This window comes from Phyllostomus discolor, chromosome 10, assembly GCF_004126475.2.
Source record: "Phyllostomus discolor isolate MPI-MPIP mPhyDis1 chromosome 10, mPhyDis1.pri.v3, whole genome shotgun sequence".
NCBI lineage: Eukaryota > Metazoa > Chordata > Mammalia > Chiroptera > Phyllostomidae > Phyllostomus > Phyllostomus discolor.
The window spans coordinates 714,892-734,144 of record NC_040912.2 but is presented as its reverse complement, the minus strand read 5'-3'; the positions used below and the strand labels follow the sequence as shown (position 1 = coordinate 734,144).

The following is a 19,253-nucleotide window of genomic DNA, read 5'->3' as shown; positions in this document are numbered from 1 at the left end:
GGCCAAGGACACGGCTGGTGGGAAGCTGTGCTGGGGGTCCCGAGGGGGGGCCACGATGTGCGGGACCACAGCCGTGCTCGGGGGCCATCGCCGGGGAGTCGGACCCGAGCCTCGGTGCCACCACACCAGGGCCCATGGCTCCTGCGGCCGCCGTGGCCGCCACACGGAGAGGGAGCGGACGGCCGGGGGCTCGCCGCCGGTTCGTGTGGCCCTCGCCCGGCCTGTGGGTGGCGGAGCCGAGCGTCACCGAGTTTCTGGGGTCACCGTGGTCCTTAGAGGTAAGGGCGGGGGTGCGGTTCCCTACGACAATCACACGTGTGCTCCAGCTCTTTCTGTGGACTGACGTGTACGTGCATCACACGTGTATCTCGCACACGGACGAGCGTGGGCATGACAGCGGTCACACGCGTGGGCTGCAGGCAGGACAGGCCCCTGGCGGCGGCCGTGGGGCCGGACCCAAGCGTCAGGTGACCCCCCCCCCGCCCCCGGCGCCGTGGGGCGCAGAGGGAACGCCTGGTCGGAGAGCCCGGCCGTCCCCCCGCCGTCCGGAGGGGTCGGGCCGGTCTGGTCAGTCCCGGGGCTCCCCGTGTGCCCGTGGGGGCCCCGGCTCCCCGCACCCTCGTCTGGAGCCGGAGGTGGCAGGCAGGTCCCTGGGTGGGTGGCTGGGCCCACTCGGGACGCAGCGGCCCGGTCGAGGCCGACGGCTGGGCGTGGCGTCCGAGGCGCTGGCCTGTTCGTTTGTCCTTCCGCCTTGTCTCGGCCTTTCACACGCCGCCCGCGAGCTCCGGCCCCGACCGCGCGCTGGTGCAGACTCCTTCCCAGGCGCAGGGGCGGCCCTCACAGGGTCGTCGTGGAGCCCCCCACCCCACCCCCACCCCCGTGTGAACACCCCCTCGGACAGCCCTCCGGGGCGGCTCTCGGTGGCCTGGGTGCAGGGCGTGCCTGGGGGCGGCCGGCCTGGCGGGGGTGCCGAGTCTGACAAGGTCACTGTTTCCAGAGGGCCCCCGTCCAGGACAGAGGCCCTGTCCCCGCCTTCCGGTGGCGGCGGGGTTCGGGGCTGGGCAGGGCGGTGCGGCCCAGCCTGGGCGCAGGTGCGAGCCCCCGCCTGGCGGTGTGCGGTGTGCACGTGCCATTGTTTCCCAGCGTTGTGGTTTCTCACCCCGGGTGGGGGGTGGGAGGCACAGGCTGTCGAAGAACGGTTTCTGAAACCCGAGACGGAGCTTCCTGAACTCACGCGGCTTCGCTTCTGCTGTGTAATCGGAGCGAGGACGGCGGTGGTTCCCGTGAAAGGTGACACCGGGTCTCAGGGGGCCCCGCCCGCGGCCCCAGCGTCCCGGCCAGGTCTGCTGGCTGCACCTGTGTGCCTGTGCAAGAGCCCGGTGCGTGTGCATGTGTGGTGTGTGCGTGCGTGCCCAGGGTCCCACGGAGGACCCCTGCTGTAGCGGGACACGTGGGGGGCTGGGGAGGGCAGGGCAGGTGCTGAGCACACGGAGGCCCCGCAGGCGGGGACGTGCCACAGGCCCCACAGCTAGAAAGGTGGGCGGGGCGGGGCCGGGGCCTGGGCGCCCAGAGGGTGTCTGCTCAGAGGGGCCCAGGCCCTTGTCTGTGGCTGCTGCGTCTGAGTGGGTGCCCACGCCGGCTGGGTCAGGAGTGTCCCAGGTGTCCCGGCATGGGACGAGGCGGGGGGGCGGGGCTTAGGAAAAGCCGAGGGTGAGCAGAGAGGCAGCTGGCCTCCCCGGCCCCGGGCCCCCACCCCGCACACTGTGGTCCAGTCTCCATCAGCCCCCTGAGGGCAGTCAGGGCAGGCCGCTGTCCCTGGCGGGTGGTGAGGCCCGCTGCTCGGCCCCGTTGCTCGGGGTCCTCGTGGGGTCGGCGGCCCCAGGGGAGCTCCAGGGCCTGCAGGGAGGCGGCGCCAGGCCACCATCCTAAGGAGCCCGAACATGTGCGCCCCGCCCCTGCGTCCTCTCCACAGTCGTCCGGCGTGGGGCGACTCTGTCCAGGACAGAGCCCAGGGAGTCGGGGGGGAGCAGGGCCGGCGCCCGGCCACCTCCCCAAAATCACAGTTGGCCTTTCAGACAAAAACCAACAACCCACAACCCACAGTGGTGCTCGTGGAGCAGGGACCTGGACCTGGGTGCCGGTCCGGAGCCTCTGTCCCCGCCCCCCGAGCAGATAGATGCCTCAGACCAGGTGCTGGGCCAGGCCCGTGGCCGCACAGGGCAGGGGACGCTGCTCTCGGGAACCGTGTGGAGGGGACTCGGGTGTGAGCGTGGGGGTGGGCGGGGCGAGGGGTCTCCAGCACCCCGAGTCCCTCCCTGGGGGAAGCCCCTGCAGAGAGAGCCCCGAATGCCGACTGGCGTGAAGTCAGGGACCAGCAGGACCCTGGCTGGACCCCGGCCAGAGCCCAGGCCGGGTCCCGGAGCCAGCTCCTGGCTCCCAGGCCGCAGGAAGGGCCTGGCCTTGGCCCCTGGCTGGGCCGAGATTTCCAGGACTCCGGAGCTGCCCCAGCTTTCTAACCGCAGGCCGACCCCCTGCACAGATTCGCCGCCCCTCCCACGCCCGAAACCACATCCTGTCCGGGTCTCCTGGCCCCGGGGGCGGGCGAGAGATCACCAGGTTTCCGGGAAAGACGGTGAGCTGGGAGGCGCCGGGGGCATTCGGCCCCCGAGGTGGGAACTCCGGCTCCACCAGTGATCTGCCAAGGAGGGAAACCCCCCACAGACGAAAGAGACACCCCTCCTTGAGGAGCCTCCCGCCACCAGCCTCCCCTCTGCAGCCGGGATTGGGTGGCAGCGGCCGGGTCACCTGGTGCCAGCTGGTGCCGGCACGGAGGGTGGGGCTGCAGGGGGTGCTGAGAGCCTGGCTGAGCACTGGCCTGGGACCAGAGGGTCGCCAGTTCGAGTCCCAGTCAGGGCACATGCCCGGGTTGCAGGCCACATCCCCAGTAGGGGGCGCAGAGGCCACCAATCAATGTTTCTCTCTCACATTGATGTTTCTCTCCTTCTCTTTCTCCCTCCCTTCCCCCCCTCTAAAAATAAATAAATAAAATCTTCAAGCAAATTTTTAAAAAAGGAAACTTTGTCCTTAGTGGAAACCATGTCCCATTTGGAGACTCAGCCGGTCAGACCGACTAGGAGGGCCGTGTGGTTCTGGGCCTCCGGTGTCCGCTGCTGGCTCCCCCAGTGGTGGCCAGCGGCCGTCCCCACGGGGCCTTCCCGGGGACCTGGGAGCATGGGGATCGCGGTGGCCTGTCCCCTCGGCCCTGGGGCTGAGCTCAGAGTATGGACAAGGCCTGAACCTGCCCAGGGGCAGCGACATACTGTTCTGATCCATATGGCAGATCTTCAGAAGTGCTCACTAAACAAAAAAGAAAAAAAGAAAACACCAGCCAAGCTGCCCTGGCCTCCTCCGGGAGGTGCTGGGGAACTGGCTCGTCCTGAAACCGGCGAGTGAGGAGGAGCCGTCGAGCCTTCGCCCCTGTCCCCTCGCACAGAGTGTGCCTTCGGCTGAACCCTGACGGGGAAAGTTGTCTGTGACTGGGAGCTCCCGCTGGCAGATGCTGAGAAAGAGACAGAGTATCAGGTTTCACATCACTCCTGGCCTTGACCCCCCGGCCCCTCCGTGGTCAGAGAAGGAAGCTGGCGGGGTCACCGGGGCCTTGCGGGAAGGACTGGCGGCCCCTTGACCAAGGCCGTGCCAGACGCCAGCGGCGGCACACCAAGCCCAGAGGTGGGCGTGGGCCGGTGCCGGGCGGTGGCGGGAGACGCACGCAGGCCGGAGCGAGCGGGCAGGACGACCGGGGGATGGTCAGGTGGAGACGCGTCTCTGGGAGACCGTGTGTCCCTGGCAGGGGGGCCGGGGCCTGGTCCTCAGCCCCCTTCTGGCAAAGGGGGGTGTCGGGGCCCCGGCTCAGGAGCGGTGGCAAGGGATGGTGCAGGGACTGCCCGGGGCGTCACTCTGGGCCCGAGCAGCGGGGGTGGGTGCTGCTGGGACCGCTACTGTTCTGTTGGGTGACACCAGTGACGGGGTGACAGGCGCTGGCCCATCCCGCCCCCCGATTTGCTGGACCTTCCCCCCGAGCCTGACGCCTGAAGACAGTCAGGGCCCGTGGGCGGTCATGGAAGTGAAGCGCCGTTAACCGGCAGCACCCTCACACGGGCGGCTTTCATGTTAAACTTTAGCCCTTGATTGTGTCTGGAAGCAGACACCCGTCCCCATCTGCCTTTGAGGTGCCGCCCGCCCGCCCTGCCTGTGAGGTCAGGCCCGGGGCTGGGGTTCCCCTCGCTGCTCTTGCACAACCCGCGCCCGCGGCAAACCTCCAGAATTCCCCGTCGGCCTCCTCGAGCCGTTCGTTGTGAAAGGCTGCGGAGGCTGACGAGGCGACCTGACCGCGTCCACCGCCCACGCTGGCCCGAGTCTCCGCCGTCTCCAGAGCCTGTCTCAGGCGGAGCCCAGGGCGTGCCCCTCCTTGGGGCCCGGGGTCTGTGCCCGGGCAACAGCAGGGCCCTTCCCCCCAGGCTCACGCCTGGCCAGTGCGAGCGGCACCCTGCAAACTCTGGCAGCAGCTGGCTCTGCTGGCGTGGACGGGCCGGGGAGCAGCCACGTGGGCTCTCGGTCGGCTTCCAGGGCCCCGGGGCGGCTGGGAGGACCGGGGCACATCGTCCGGTGAGCGGGCTGGCCTGCGGCGGGGAGGCCAGCCGGGTGGGCAGCTCCCCCGAGACTCCGGGGAGAACCGGGGGCAGGTGCAGCGGAGCTGCGGCCGGCGGGCAGTAAGTGCTGGCGCTCTGGCGTGGCTTTCTCCGGTCTGTAGCACGGTCTGTCTGCTCCTGGACGGGACCCGCGCCGGGCAGCACTCCGGGCCTCACTCGCGGCGCTCCCTGTCTCTCTGTCCCGGCCGCTCTCACCGCGGGTCCCCGGACGTGGGAGGCCGTGCCCACACAGCCACAGCGGGTTCCCACACGGAGGAAGTGCTGCTGGAGAAGCAGCCGCCGCGGTGGCTGGTCTGCGGAGGACCTGAGACCTCCTGGTCCACCTCTAGCTCAGAGCCGGCCCTCACGCCGCTTCAGTGGCCCTGAAACTCGCCTGATGTGGGGGGGGGGCAGCGCAAAGGGGTGGGTGTCCCGGGTCAGAAAGGACGGCTGACTTCTCACGCGGGGACCCTTTGCGTTCTGCACCTGGGCACCTCCCACCCGCTGTGTCCGGCTGTCCGCCGGCCCTCACGTCCTGCAGGGACCCAGAGGGGGGGCTGGCTGGGGGCCGGGGCGCGAGCACCTCTGTCTGTCTGCACACGCCTGCCCCGAGGCCCCCGGAGACCAGGCCTGGGCGCGTGTGTGGCGGCGTGGGGGGTGTGACTCTTGTTACGGGGTTCGAGTCTGGGGCCGTGTTCTGCCCGTCGGTGGTCCGGCACTGACCGGGGAGGGGCTGCATGCGTGCAGAGAGGAGCTGAGGTGCGCCGTCTCCGTGTCCCCCGTCTTCGGGACGCTGGCTTCATGGCCACGCACACACCTGGAGCCCTCGGTGGCTGTGCCACGGTGACGCCTTCTTGGGAAGGGGCAGATGCCCTTAGGTGGGCGAGGACCAAAGGGACTGGCTCACCCTCGGGGCCCCGGCTCCCGCCCGAGCACTGTGCGCGGTCCTGGAAGGGACAGGCTGTGCCTCCCGGGGTGGGCCCGGAGGTTCCGGGACCCGGCCCCGGAGCAGAGGATGCGTGCGAGTGGCAGCCCGAGGAGGGTGCCGGGGACCAGAGAGCACTGGGGGGCGGGGACGCCGCACTCCGCCGGGCGGCAGCACGGTGCCGGTCACACTGCAGTGAGCGGCGGTGGCCCCCGGGTGCCGCTGGGTGCCCGGGGGTGGGGAGCTGCGAGTCTCGGGTCGTGGGTGTCTCCCGTCGACACCGTGCACAGCAAGGCCGCCTGTGGACCTGCACTCGGCCACATGGCTCCTCTGGCCTCCAGGAGCCGGGCGAGAGCCTGCAGGGGCAGGCAGGGCGGGCGGGGGCTCCGGGTGCTGGCTGGGAGCCGGGCTGCCGGACGGGGTGCCTGCAGAGCCAGCCACCCGGCCGTCCGGGCCCTCCGGTGCCGCCCCGCGCAGCTCCCCCTCCCCTGCACCGCCCCCCCCCACCGCCCAGGAAGGCCCCCGCCCAGCTCCTGGGTCGGTGTGGGGAGGAGGCAGACGGGGCTGGTTCTGGCGGTTCCTGCTGGCTGCTGTCCTTTCCCCGTCAGCGTGACCTCTGGGTGTCAAGTGACCGAATCACACCCACCTCACACAGGTAGGGGGCACCTGTGAGGCCGCCCTTGCCCCACCCCCTCCAGGTGAGGTCCCCGGGCCTCTGGGAGCGGGGGAGCACCTGGTGGCTTTGGCAGTGGACGGCCCCCCCCACCCCACCTCTTGTTTCTGGTTGGTTCCACACGCCGACCTTGTTTTTTTCTCTTTGTTTCCTGGTTTTGCATCATTGAAAAAGGACGGAGGAGGGAAGCGGGTGGGGGGAGGGCAGGGGTGGCAGCAGGTACCCAACCAGCTCAGAGGTAGAGGCCGAGAGAACCAGCCCGCCCGGGAACCCGCAGCAGGCGTCTGTCCTGGGGGGGCTCGGGGAGACAGGAGACCCGCCTGTGCCCCCACCTCTGCACCCCGGGGAGCGCCCAGCCGTTCAGCCCCACTCTGTGCGGTCTCTCCTGGGGTCCCCGGTGCCCGCCCCACGTGCTGCAGGCCGTCCCACCGGTCAGCCGGCCCCTCTGGCCGAGGCCCCGTCAGGCCAGTGCAGGGAGGAGGCGGCGGGAGGAGGAGGGAGGAGGGAGGGGCCGGGCCGCTCCCCTGAGCAGCGGGTCCAGGTGCTCCGAGCCCTGGCTCTCGGGGTCGGCAGTGAAAGCCCCCCGAGTGCCGCCCCGCCAGCCCCTCCAGGGACCTCAGGCTGGGTTGCAGAAACTCCGGGGACAGGTCCCTTCCCCCCACTGCCCCCCTCCCCCGCTGGTCTGCCGTCGCCAGCAGCTCCTCCCAGGAGGCCCAGAACTCCCGGGTCTGGGTGACACGTGCCCGCAGGCCCGGTCTCGGCCTGAACACACCCGGCTGCCGGCGGAGCTCGGGGGCAGAGTGAGGTGGCGGGTCTCCCGGCTGCACCCGGGCAGCTTGCTGGTCCCTCTGCTCTGGCCCGTCTGCGCTGGGCCCTCGCCGCTGGGTGTCAAGGGCGGACGACTCGAGGTCGGCCGTCCAGGGGGGTGGACCTGTCCCTCGTGCTAGAGGGAGGGTGTGGGGCTCACTCCTGGCTTTGCAAACGCCCACGCCCCGTCCGGCCTCCTCCTCCGGCTGTGGACGGCGCCGTCTCGGCCGGCCGTGCATTCAGGATGGACGGCGGGGAGGTGGTCACTCTGGGCCTGTCCCCGCCGGGCCCCCCCCACCACACACTGAATGAGTGAGCTCCTGGCTGGTGTGCGCTTAGCACTGAGGCCGGGCCAGACGCCCAGCCAGCCCTGCCCGCGGGTGTCCCACGTCCCAGACGAGGGGGCGGGGTCACGGGGAGGCCGGGCGAGCTCCCGGTCGGTCGGACAGTTTGGAGGGCGGCTGCGGCTTCCATACCAAGCCTCGGGATTCCGCACGTGACACCCGCCCGCCCGCCCCTGCGTCTGCCGGAGGGAGGGAGGGAGGCGTCCCAGCCGGCCTGTCCCCGGGGCCGCGGCCGGCCCGCACCGGAGCCCGGCGGCAGCGTGCTTCCTCCTCAGTCCGGCTCCGGCTCCCGTTGCGCAACTCCCTTTGGTTTCTTTCGCCGCGTCCCCGCCGGCCGGCACTCTGACAGCGGCGCCCTGGCCCCGCGGCTCCGGGAAGCTGGCGCCCCCCTTGCATGCCCGGGCCGGCCCAGACTCCGCGGATGGCAGCTGCCAAAGGGCTTTCTGTGCTTCACACCCAAGCGCCAGAGGGCTCAGGGGCAGGCGGGCGGCAGGGCCCAGGGACCCGGGGCTGCCCTTCCCCAGGTGAGCAGGGGCGCGGGGTGGCCTGGCGGAGGCCACCCGGGGAGGCGGGCAGTCTGGGAGGCAGCGGCCAGAACACGCGGGCTGTGGCCGAGCCCCGGCAGGCACGGCCGCTGAGCCCCACCCGTCAGTGAGCAGGACCCCACTGCGGGCAGGAGGAGCCGGCCGGGGTGTCGTCCCAGAGGTGCCTGACTCGGAAACTCCCATCCCTGGACGGCCCTCACCCGTGGGTCCCGCACCTCACAGCCTGGCCTCTCGTCCTCCTGGGAGGGGGCAGGTCCGTGGGGGCCGCCCGGGTGTCTTCTGTCACCCGAGGAGGAGCGCCAACTAGGGACTCGTCACGGAAATGTCTGACCCGGGCATCGGCGGTCGGCGGCCCCTCCCTCCGTCCTGCAGGCCCGAGGTCCATGCGGACGCGGCTGCAGGGGCTGAGGGCCGCCGGGGGCCGAGCAGGGGCCGGGCAGGGGCGTCCTCTGGGGACGCAGAGCAGGACCGGGAGGCCGCCTACCCAGTGCTTCCCAGTGGGTGAGGGCGACCGAGGCCGGGGGCTCGGCCGGTCGGAGCCCCGTCTTGTGCAGCGGGGGGCTGCGGGTCGTTTCCCGGTCGGGGTCGGGGTGTGCGTGGGAGGGAGCCGGCCCATGTTGCTCTCTCTCTCTGAACCTCAGTGAACCCGTCCCCAGGTGAGGGGCGTGACAAAGCAGAGGCCAGAGCCGCGGGCACGTAGGTGGGGCGGGCACCAGGGTCCCAGTGCCGGGAGGTGCTGTCTGAGCCCAGAGGGGGGCGTCGGGAAGCGTCGGCCAGGTGAGGCCCCCACAGGTGGGCGGGAGCCCGAGGGACCGCCCGGGGCGGTCAGAGGCAGTGGACACGGGGACGCAGCTGCAGCCCGTGCTCTGGGCTCCGTCCCGCCTGCCTGCAGGCTGCACCCCCAGGCGAGGCGTGTGCGTGCATGCGTGTGTGTGGGCGTGTGCACGTCTGCAGGACGAGGCGGCCGCCCTGCCCTTGGCGCGTGACCCCGCGTGACCCCCCCCCCCCCCGCCCCGTCGGGCACTTCCTCCGGCGGTCACAATTCCTGGCGCCCAGCTCTCAGTTCCCGGAGGTCCCGTGAGAGGAGGCCCTGGAGGCCTTTGCCCCTGCGGGCCCTGCTGTGACCCCCAGTGACCCTGCCGAGGCGCCGCCCGCCGTCCGTCCCTCGGCCGAGTGGGCAGAGTGTGCATGACCGTGCCCAGAGCGGGGACCGCGCCTGACCCGGCGTGGGGCCTGGGGTGTCGCCGGTCGGCCGGGCCCCGCGTCGTCTGCTCCCGCGGGTGCGAGCCCCAGCCCACCTCCCAGGGGCCCTCTGAAAGGGCGTGGCCTCGGGGACACACCCCCTCCCCCCCAGACACCGGCAGGCCCCCCGCCCCATGCTCCAGAGCCGCCCGCTGGCCTCTGCAGGGGTGACGGCCGAGGGGTCCCCCACCCTGGTGCCGCAGGGGCCGGGGTCCCTGCTGAGGGGCTCGGGGTCACCGGCGTGGGCCGGGCAGCCTGAGGAGCCGCCAGGCCGTCTGTGCAAAGTGAGCCCGTTTCCCCCGTGCGGCTGGCCTCCCGCCCTGCAGCTGACGCCCCGAAAGCTGCTCCCAGCTCCTGCCTGCTCCCAGGAGTGGACTGGGGTGGCACGCACACCTCGGGCCACCGTCCTCGGCTGGCTGGTGGCCACAGGGGCTCACGTCCATGGCCACAGAGCCGCTGTTGTGTCCACTCCCAACACAGCGCCAACCCCTGGTCGAGGCAGCAGCGAGTGCCGGGCACTCGGGCAGCGTCCTGGGCACCAGCCCTCCGGGCAGCTGCCCGACTGCCCACCGGGAGGAGTGGCTGCTCCCCCTGCTCCGACCTGGGGACGCGTGGACCCCGGGCCAGTGTGCCTTCCCAGCGCGGGTCCCACGGGTGTCATCCTTTCAGGAGGGACCCGGGCCAGAACGCCACCCCCCCCCCCCACGAGGCCTCGCGGCGAGCAGTTAGCCCTGTGCGTTCTGGACGCGGCAGGCGCTGGGTGAGCCCCGGGGTCGGGGCCGCTGCCTCTGGGCACGGAGGTCCCCAAGCAGGGTCCCGGCTGATTGGGGTTAGCCGGCAGGCGGCGGTCCCCAGGCAGGGATGGGAGGGTCTGTGGGGAGGGGCAGGCCAGCGGCGAGGGAGGCAGGGCAGTGGGCAGGCCCGGGACCCCACTCTGAGGCCCCACACAGACGGGGACCCCAGCAGGCCACACACTCCCGTTCCAAACGCCCAGGGTCCCCCGTGGAGGCTCCCTCGCTGCCTGCCCCCCGGGACCGCAGCTGCGGTTGGTGACAGGGAGGCACCCCCCCAGGACTGGGCTGGGGGGCATTGCCTGGACACCCCCCTGGGAGCTGGGACTCCCCGGGAGCCTGACCCTGCAGGCCCGGCCCGTTCTCCCCCCCGCCCCCCCCCCGTGGGGGTCAGCCATGCTCCCGGTAGACGGGGAGAACATGCACCCAGGGGAAACCCGCCACAGAACATTCTGGAGCAAACGGCTGCCCGTGAGCCCTCAGCCTGTGTATCCATCCAGGTGTGCACGCGTGTGCCAGGGAGTGCGTGTGCACGTCTCGGCCCTCCCGGCGCAGCGGGGCACACCCACGCTTCGTCCCCGTGGGTGCGAGGTCCGTCATGAGGGCTCCTGTGGGACAGGGCCACCGACGTCCCCCGGGCGTGTGGCCAGCCTCCGGCTGCTGCCAGCTCTGCCGTCCGGCCGTCAGCTGTGCAGGGAGCCCCCGTCCACGCAGGGGTGCACGCCAGTCCCTGCTCCCTCCTCGGGACGGCCCCCACGTCGTCCGAGTCGGACCCCCCGAGCCCTTCCCGTGCGTGCGGCGTGCACCGACCTCTGACGTGTTGGGTCCGTCTGCAACTCCACCAGCACGTTCAGTCTGTGTGTGTCCCGGCCTTTGCTGTTCTTTCTGGGGTTTTAAAGATTTTGTTTATTTACTTTTAGAGAGGGGGCAGGTGGGGAGAGAGAGAGGGAGAGAGAAAAACACCAACGTGAGAGAGAAACATCGATGCGTCAACTCCTGTTCCCCGACCGGGAATCGAACCTGCAGCCTAGGGGTGTGCCCCGACCGGGAATCGAACCAGTGACCTTTCGCTCTGTGGACCGGGGCCCAGCTTACCGAGCCGCACTGGCCAGGATAGTCTGTGCCCACACCGTCTCCGAGCTTGGGGTTGGTCTGGTCAGAGCCCGTCGGGTGTGGGGGCGGGGCCTGGGGACGGTCAGCCAGTCAGTGTGGGGCCCCTGGCCACTGCCCGGGCCCGGGCCTGAGGCCTGTGGCTGCGGGGGGCAGGGGGCGCTCTCTGTCCCTGGAGGGCCAGTGGGGGCTCCGAGGGCATCATCCCAGGCGGTGCCCAGGCGCCTCCGAGGCCGCGAGACAACCAGAGGCTGTGTCCCGGCCAGGGGAGGCCAGCTCCCCAGTGTGGACGCCCCCCCTGCCGCCCTCACCCGGGTCCCACCGCCAGCCGGGGCTCAGATGGCGGCCGCTGCGGTCTTCACTGGGCTAAGGAGCTGAGTTGTCGTGGTTCAGGAAGGGTCCGTCCTCCCAATCCCTGGAATAGCCGGGGTGCTCGCTCTCTGTCTTGTCTGTGGGAGCCAAGTTGAGCTGGGTGCCCCAGGCGGGGACACCCGGTGCAGCCAGGTGTCCGGCCCCATCTGGGAAGGGGCTCTGTCCACTCCACCCCGCGGCCCCCACTGCCTGGCTGTCCATGGAGCAGGCCCCGGGCGGAGGTGGGGCAGGGACTGCTCCCCGGAAGTCAGGAGAGACGGGACCCTCTGGCCGGGACGGGTGTCGGGGAGCTGTGGGGCCGCCCCACCGCTGCCGTGCGCCCCAGTGCCCTGCATCCCCGTGAGCCCTGGTGCCCCGTGGGGACAGTTCCGACGCGCAGACTGCGGGGGCCTCTCCTGGGACAGAGTGGTCGGTGTGGCCCCGGTGTGTCTCGCCCACGTGCACACTCGCACGCCCTCCCAGGGAAGGGTCGTGGGACCAGAAGCGTCCCTCCCCATGGGACAGGTGTCGGTGAGGGCAGGGGCGGAACGCTTTCGGTGTCCGAACCGGTTCTTTCCCGTCCGTGCCGACCGCTGACGCTGACCGAGCCGGTGCCTGGACTCGCGACGCCGCTCCCAGGGCTGAGCTGTCCGGCGGATAGACCGCACGTCCTGGCTGGCAGTGCGATGGGCCAGCGGCCGGCGGTGTGGCCGCCCGTCCAGCAGTGAACGGGGAGCAGCCGCCAGCCGCCCCAGCGGGGGGGATGCCCAGTGTGGGCCCCAGGGCGGGACACGCCAGAGTGACCTGTGCTTTGTCGTCCACAGGCGCCGGGGGGTGCCTCGCCGTCCGCTGCTCCCTGCTGTGACAGGCCGTCCAGGTGAGTGTCCGCCTGCTGCCCTCGCTCGGCCGCGGGGGCGGGGAGGCCGGGGCGCTCTGCAGTGGCCGTCACTCCTGCTGTGGTTTCTGAAGCGCTCGTCCGGAGGCGGTGCACACGCCTTACCTCGGCATGTCCGTGCGGCCTCCCAGCTTTGGGAGCCCAGGTCCTCTGGACCGGACGGTCTTTATAAGTGATCTCGGGGGGCTGGGCGGCTGTGATTTTGGGGGAGCCCCCGGCCTGGATGGCCCCTCAGGGGCCGAGGCCAGAGGAGGGCGCACGGTGTCCACCGTCCACTGGTGCTTAGAGACCCTGGGCTCAGAACTGACAAGCAGCCCCGCCCTCCTGCACCCGCGTCTGGTGCCTGAGGTCAGAGGGAAGCAAACCGAGCTCGAGGAGGGAGTTTTCGGTGTTGGGTTACCGGTGGCACCGCCCCTCCCGGGTGAGATGCTGGTGTCCTAGCCACCTCCCCGGTGGGTCTTCATCTCCTGGAAATAAACACGGCGGGAGTGTCTGGATGAAGCGGAAAAGCACCTGGGATTTCTCCGAAGCCGTCCCGTGCAGGCGACGGCAAGGGTTGGGGGATGGGCCGCGTGTCAGTTCCCAGGTCAGAGAGGGTGGGTACCTGGCGGGTTGTTGAGTTTTTCCGAAACCAGGAGTGACGCAGGTAACAAGGGTAGTAAACAAGTCAGCAGCAGCCACGGACCCCCAGAGCCGGTGGCAACGGTCGTGAGGGCCCTAAACCGCCCCCCCCAATCCCCCATGTCCCGCACCCCATGCCCCACACCCCTCGGGGTACGCGGTTCCACTGCCAGCTGTCTCTCGTCTGGGGGCGACCTCCCCACCTTCCACCCTGGACGCCACCCGGGGGCCCGGCCCCGTCCCATGGTCCCCCTGCACGGTCTCCGCTGGAGGTGCCTGGCGCCCTGCCCTGCCTGCTCCCCCACACCCCCTCCTCACCCTGTGCCCTCCTCAGGTGACACCCACCCCAGCCCTTCCCACTGGGAATGAATTCCTTCCTGGCCCTCCCTCCGCGGGGGCGGCTGGCCTCCTCCCTGGCCTGAGGGCCTCCCCCTCCCCACACCTGCCTCCCGCAGGGGCGAGGCTCGTGCCCCGCCTGGCGCGCTGGTTCTCAGCTGCCTGGGGGCCCCCAGGGAGGGCCCCACGTGTCCCGCACGGCAGGGACCTCCTGTCCGTCCGCTGCCGGGAGCGCGTGGTCCCAGCCACGAGGGTGAGGGGCAGCGGGACAGGGCATCCGGGAGGAGACCACTCTCCACAGGCAGACTCGACTCGGGGGCCCCACGGGGGCCGCGCCCCTCCACGCGGTCCTCTGCTGCCCGGCCCGAAGCCGACCGGCCCTGTCCCCTAGGCCGGCGGCGCCGAGCCCCGCCATGGAGGAGGACGGCCCTGCGCTGGACCTCACCTACGTCACTGAGCGCATCATCGCCGTGTCCTTCCCCGCGGGCGGCTCCGAGGAGGCCTACCTGCACGGCCTGCAGGAGGTGACGCGCATGCTGCGGTCCAAGCACGGCGACAACTACCTGGTGAGCGGGCGGGCGGGGCGCGGGGACGGTGTGGGGACACAGAGCTCGGGGACAGTGAGCGAGGGGACGGTGTGGGGACAGTGTGGGGACACAGAGCTCGGGGACAGTGAGCGAGGGGACGGTGTGGGGACAGTGTGGGGACACAGAGCTCGGGGACAGTGAGCTAGGGGACGGTGTGGGGACAGTGTGGGGACACAGAGCTCGTGGACAGTGAGCGAGGGGACGGTGTGAGGACAGTGTGGGGACAGTGTGGGGACACAGAGCTCGGGACAGTGAGCGAGGGGACGGTGCGGGGACACAGAGCTCGGGGACAGTGAGCGAGGGGACAGTGTGGGGACACAGAGCTCGGGGACAGTGAGCGTGGGAGCAGCCGAAAGTGTGCCGAGACCCGGATGTGCCCCGAGTCCTGGGGGCTCTCGGGCTGCCGTGTGGGTGCAGTGCATCCTTGTGGGTCCCAGGGACCAGATCCTGGGGCTCGGGGGCCTGGGCAGAGGCACGGTGACCTCTGTCCTGCCGCCCACCCCCTGGTGCTGTAGAGGGCCCTGGTCTTCCCCCGGCAGGCACGGCCGGCTCCCTCCGGAAGTGCCGGCGGAGGACCGGGTGGGCGTTCCCCGGGCGGGCCACGGCACAGTGACCTGCATCTCCGGCAGGTCCTCGGCGCGTGCTCCCCGCGCTCCCTGGCGCCACCGTGTGGAGGGGCCCCGTGGCCCCAAGGGGTGGCTGCCACGCGAAACCCCACCCCCACCCCCGACCCGCCCCAGGCCCCCTTATCTGCGGGCGGGCGGCTAATCTCTGCCGACAAGGCCTCATTGTCATCCTTATCGGCGCCTCCGGTGACTAAGCCGGCAGCACGAGGCGCCGCCCGCTGACTCATGGCAGCCGTCGGCGTGGTCTGGAGGCGGCTCCCCGCCCTGCTCCACCACCCCCCCCCCCCCCGGTTCCGGGAGGGACAGCGTGTGGACGCCCCCCCTCCTGGGGTCGCCGCAGCCCCTCCGTCCTCCGGGTCTTGGGGGCGTCCCCCTTTCTCACGGAGCTGGGGGACCACTGGGAGTCCCCTCCGCCTGGGGAGCTGGGGGCCCGAGCAACAGGGCTGCCCTCTGGAGCCTCCCCTTTCCTCTGGGTGGGGCCTCGCTGGGGTCGCAGACACAGACACAGGGTGGGGGTCCCTGCCGCTCTGGGCACAAGGACCTTTATAAAAATCTGGAGTGACGTGTGTGTCCCGTGACACCCTGAGCGGAGGGCCTGGGCCGATCCTCTCTCCCGCGCACACCCACCCGCATGGCGTCCTCTGCCCGGGGGCCGTGGGCCCGGGACACCTCGCCCAGCGGACTTTCTGTCTTTGAGCTCGTGACAGCGGCACACAGCTCAGCCCTCTGTCCTGCACCTGGAGGGGCAACTGTGTGTGGAGATGCCGGCTGCCCTCCGTCCCCAGGGCAGCGGCTTGTCTGACAGCTTCCCCCCCCCCCACCCCCCCGCAGGTGCTGAACCTGTCGGAGAAGAGGTACGACCTCACGAAGCTGAACCCCAAGGTAGGCCCGCGGCCCTCCGTGCCCCGGGTTCGGGGGTGTCACAGGGAAGCTGGTCCCTGGGGCATTGGCGTCCCCTGAGGAACTTTTCGTGTCCACGGGTTCCTTTTTAAACCGATTTTTTTTAGTTGAAAATCACTGTAGAGACACAGGAAACTGTAAATAGTGCAGAGGGATCCCCTGGGCCTCTGGGCCCGTCCCCCCCAGTGTGACGTCTTGTGCAGTGAGAGCGAGACGCCCAGGCCCAGGCCGGCGGCACTGAGGCCCCGGCGCTCTCACCCCCCTGGGCGCACCCACACCCGTGGCTCTCTGCCCCTCGCCCGCCACCATCGGACACAGGGCGCTGCCTCCGCCTGGGGCCCCCTCCTGACGCCCCTGACGGTGCCTGCGGCCCACGGCTGTCAGGACGGGCAGGCAGCGGCCCGGCGAGCAGCCCAGTTGCTGGCGGACAAAGGCAGGACCGGGGTGCTCGGCACGGGTGTCTCGGCTCTGACCGAGCCGGAGGCCTGGGGCTCGTTGCCACTGTGTGCTGTGCGGGTAGCGTGGCCCTGCTTCCCGGACATTTCTGGAACCTTCCATCATTTGACGCTATTTCCAGTGCTTTTGTAGTAAGACAGAGCTCTGTCTCCCCGCCCGCTCCTGCCCCGAACGGGAGGAAAGGGGAAATGACTCAGGACCGGCTGGTGCTGGACACCCACCGTCCTTCCTCCTGTGGACGGGGCGGGGGGAGGGGTGCCTGTGTCCCCAGCCGGGGCCCCTGCGGGGTTATCTGTGCCTAGGCCCCGGGGGAAAGGTTGCTGGGAGGTCCCAGACAGGGTCTGAGAGGGCAGAACCGGCTTCGGGCCTCGCCCGCCCCCCGAGCCCCCCGAGTCGCAGCCCGGCGGCCCCTGGGAGCCCCTCCCGGAACCCGCAGCCAGCTCCGGGCGGCAGATGAGACTGGGGACGGAGGTCTCCTGGGGCGGCCGAGTCCTTCTGGTCCCTTCCTGGCCCGCGCTGCCGGGGCCTGCGCCCTGGAGCGACGCGTGTCAGGCAGCAGCCCCCCTGGGCCCCGCCCCCGGGCCGCGGTGGGCGCTGAGGGGGGCCGTGTCCCGCAGATCCTGGACGTGGGCTGGCCCGAGCTGCACGCGCCGCCGCTGGACAAGGTGTGCACCATCTGCAAGGCCCAGGAGTCCTGGCTGAACAGCGACCCGCAGCACGTGGTGGTCATCCACTGCAGGGTGAGCCCCGGCCCCCGGGGCCCGGCGGGTGCTCCCCCGGGGGTCTGCAGGCGCTGCGGGCCCCCCTCCCGGCCCAGTCTCTGTGCTCCCGCCCCCGAGCGAGCGCCATCCCGGTGCAGCCCCCTCTGCTGCGGGCGGCGAAGGGACCTGGTTCCTCTCCTGTCTCCGCAGGGCGGGAAGGGGCGCATCGGGGTCGTCCTCTCCTCCTACATGCACTTCACCAACGTCTCCGCCAGGTAGGGGCGGCGTCCGCGCTCGGGCAGGGGGTGGGGGGCGGCGGGCGCAGGAGTCCCGGGAACCCAGCCCCGGCGGCGGGGCCCGAGCCGCGGGAGACAGACACCTCCGGGCCGCACGCGGAGGCCTGGGGATGAGTGAGGGGGCGCCGCCCTGTGGGGCCTGCTGGGCCGCGCCTCTGCCCAAGCAAGGGCGGAGCCGTCTCCGTCTCCGTGGAAACCGGGCCCCCTGCGAAGGGAAACGGGTCCGTCTCGGGGGTGCGCGTCCCGGGCACCAGGAAGCACTTCGCATCCTGGGCCCTCGTCCCTCGGGCCCTGGAGGCAGCAGCAGGCGCCTCGCCTCCGGGTCCGCTCCCACTTGGGGATGGGGGTGGGGGGGATGCGGGGGCGGGGAACCTGAGGCTGGGTGGCCCGGCGTCCACGGCGGCCTCGGCGTGTGTCTGGGGGCGGGGCGGGGATCCGAGGGGAGACGCGGAAGCGGGTCCTGCGGGCGCCGCGGACGCGGGGGCTCCTCGCGGGCGCCCCGCCCCGCCCCCAGCGGCGTCCCAGGAGGCGTGACGCCCCCGCTCTCTGCGGCTCTCGCCCCCCAGCGCCGACCAGGCCCTGGACAGGTTCGCGATGAAGAAGTACTACGACGACAAAGTCTCCGCCCTCATGCAGCCGTCCCAGAAACGGTAGGTGCGGGGGGGCCGGGCAGGGGGCGGGCGAGGCCTCACGTGCGCAAACGCGCGAGCGGCACCGGAGGGCGGGTTCCAGGGTCGGCGGTGACCCCGCCCCCGGCGGGCGGCAGGGCGGCCCCTCGTGGGGACCGCGGACACAGTGCCGCCAGGCTGGGTGCCTCTGGTCGGGAGAGACGCCTCTCCCGGGACGGTGGTGGCTCGGGGCTCGGCTGAAATGGGCCTCCGGAGCCCGCAGGTCCCGGCAGCAGGACACGCCGCCGGTTCACATGGTGAAAACGTGACCCAGAAACATCCACGGGCTTGCCGAGCCCAGGGTGCCAGAGAGCCAGGGGCGCCTCGCCGGGGTGGCCACGGCCGACCGCTGGAGCGGGTGGCTGCAGCCCACGGGGCACACACACCGGGCCGTGCCCCCAGCATGCCGGACGGGCCGAGTGACCAGGGCGGCCCGACCCCGGAGTGGAGGGGCTGCCGTCCAGGGCAGGGACAGCTCAGGGCCCCCAGTGTCCTCAACCCCCTTCCCTTCGCCCAAGGCTGCGGAGCTGGCAGCCTTGGAGCGGGCAGTGCGTGTCCAGTAGGGGTCCAGAGGCCGTGACCGGGTCACCCGGCCACCCCAGAGTGCACACAGCGGGGCTGAGGGGGCCTGTGGAGCCCCCTGGGGGCCGGGACCCCATCTGTGGCTGGCCACCTGCCCCCTGGGTTTCCGTCCGCCTGGCGACCTCAGGGAGCTTCTCCTGTGGCCGGCCGAGGTGCCCCCCTGCCCAGGACGCATCCCGTGCACAAATGTCCCCCTGGCGGCCGCGTGCGCAGGCAGGGCGTGGGGTCGGCGTGGACGTGGGGGGTGGTGTGCCCTGGCACTGGCCCTGGCCCCTGGCCCCGCCGCGGCTCAGCCGGCTGCGCCCGCAGGTACGTGCAGTTCCTGAGCGGGCTGCTGGCGGGCACCGTGAAGATGAACGCCTCGCCGCTGTTCCTGCACTTCGTCGTTCTGCACGGCACCCCCAACTTTGACGCCGGAGGTGAGCGCCCCGCACGGCCGGTCGGGGGCCGTCCTCGCCCCGGACTGGACAGAGCGTCTGTGTGGGGCGGGCTGCTGGCTGGTCAGGGGCAGGACAGTGGGGGACCTCGGGGTCCCGCCTCACGCCCACGCCCCCCCCTCGCTCTCCCAGCGTGCCGGCCCTTCCTGAAGCTGTACCAGGCCATGCAGCCCGTGCACACGTCCGGGATCTAGTGAGTGTGTCCGCCGCCCCGGGGGGGGGGGGCGGTTGGGGGGAAGGGGAGGCTGCAGCGGAGCGGCCTGGGCGGGCTCTCCGAGGGCGGGGCCAGGGGTACAGAGGGGGAGCCCCGGCCAGCCCTCTGTGGGTGGCTGGGGGTCTGCGTCCCAACCCAGCGTTGCTGCCCTTGCGCTGCCCGGCTGTCTCCACGGCGTCCCCGAGGGGCGTGGTCTGTGGGCCTGGGGGCGGAGGAAGCCACATCCAGAAAGAAGCACGGCCAGCCCCGAGACAGGGCCCTTCACGGGGGCCTTTCGCTCCTCCGAGTTCCCGAGAGAGAGATGCGAGTTCCCAGGACTTGTGTGGATTCCTGGGCGTTTCCCGTGTGGGGCCGCGAAGCGTTTCGTGGACAACGATGGAAAGTGGACAGAAGTGAAGGGGGCCCCCGACACGGTGTCGCCACCACTCGGCACGAGCCTCTGTCTCATCTCCAGGCTC

General features: G+C 71.4%; 1 protein-coding gene across 1 annotated transcript in view; it reads left to right on the top strand.

The window, feature by feature from the left end:
- Positions 1–19,253, top strand: part of LOC114501816 (tensin-3) — a 97,835-nt gene that overhangs the window by 56,525 nt on the left and 22,057 nt on the right. Inside the window, exons 12-19 of the mRNA XM_036010413.1 lie at positions 12,301–12,353; positions 13,720–13,894; positions 15,373–15,423; positions 16,515–16,637; positions 16,809–16,873; positions 17,461–17,544; positions 18,454–18,563; positions 18,714–18,774. Coding sequence (XP_035866306.1) covers positions 12,301–12,353; positions 13,720–13,894; positions 15,373–15,423; positions 16,515–16,637; positions 16,809–16,873; positions 17,461–17,544; positions 18,454–18,563; positions 18,714–18,774 — 722 coding nt within the window. The remainder of the gene's footprint in view (positions 1–12,300; positions 12,354–13,719; positions 13,895–15,372; positions 15,424–16,514; positions 16,638–16,808; positions 16,874–17,460; positions 17,545–18,453; positions 18,564–18,713; positions 18,775–19,253) is intronic.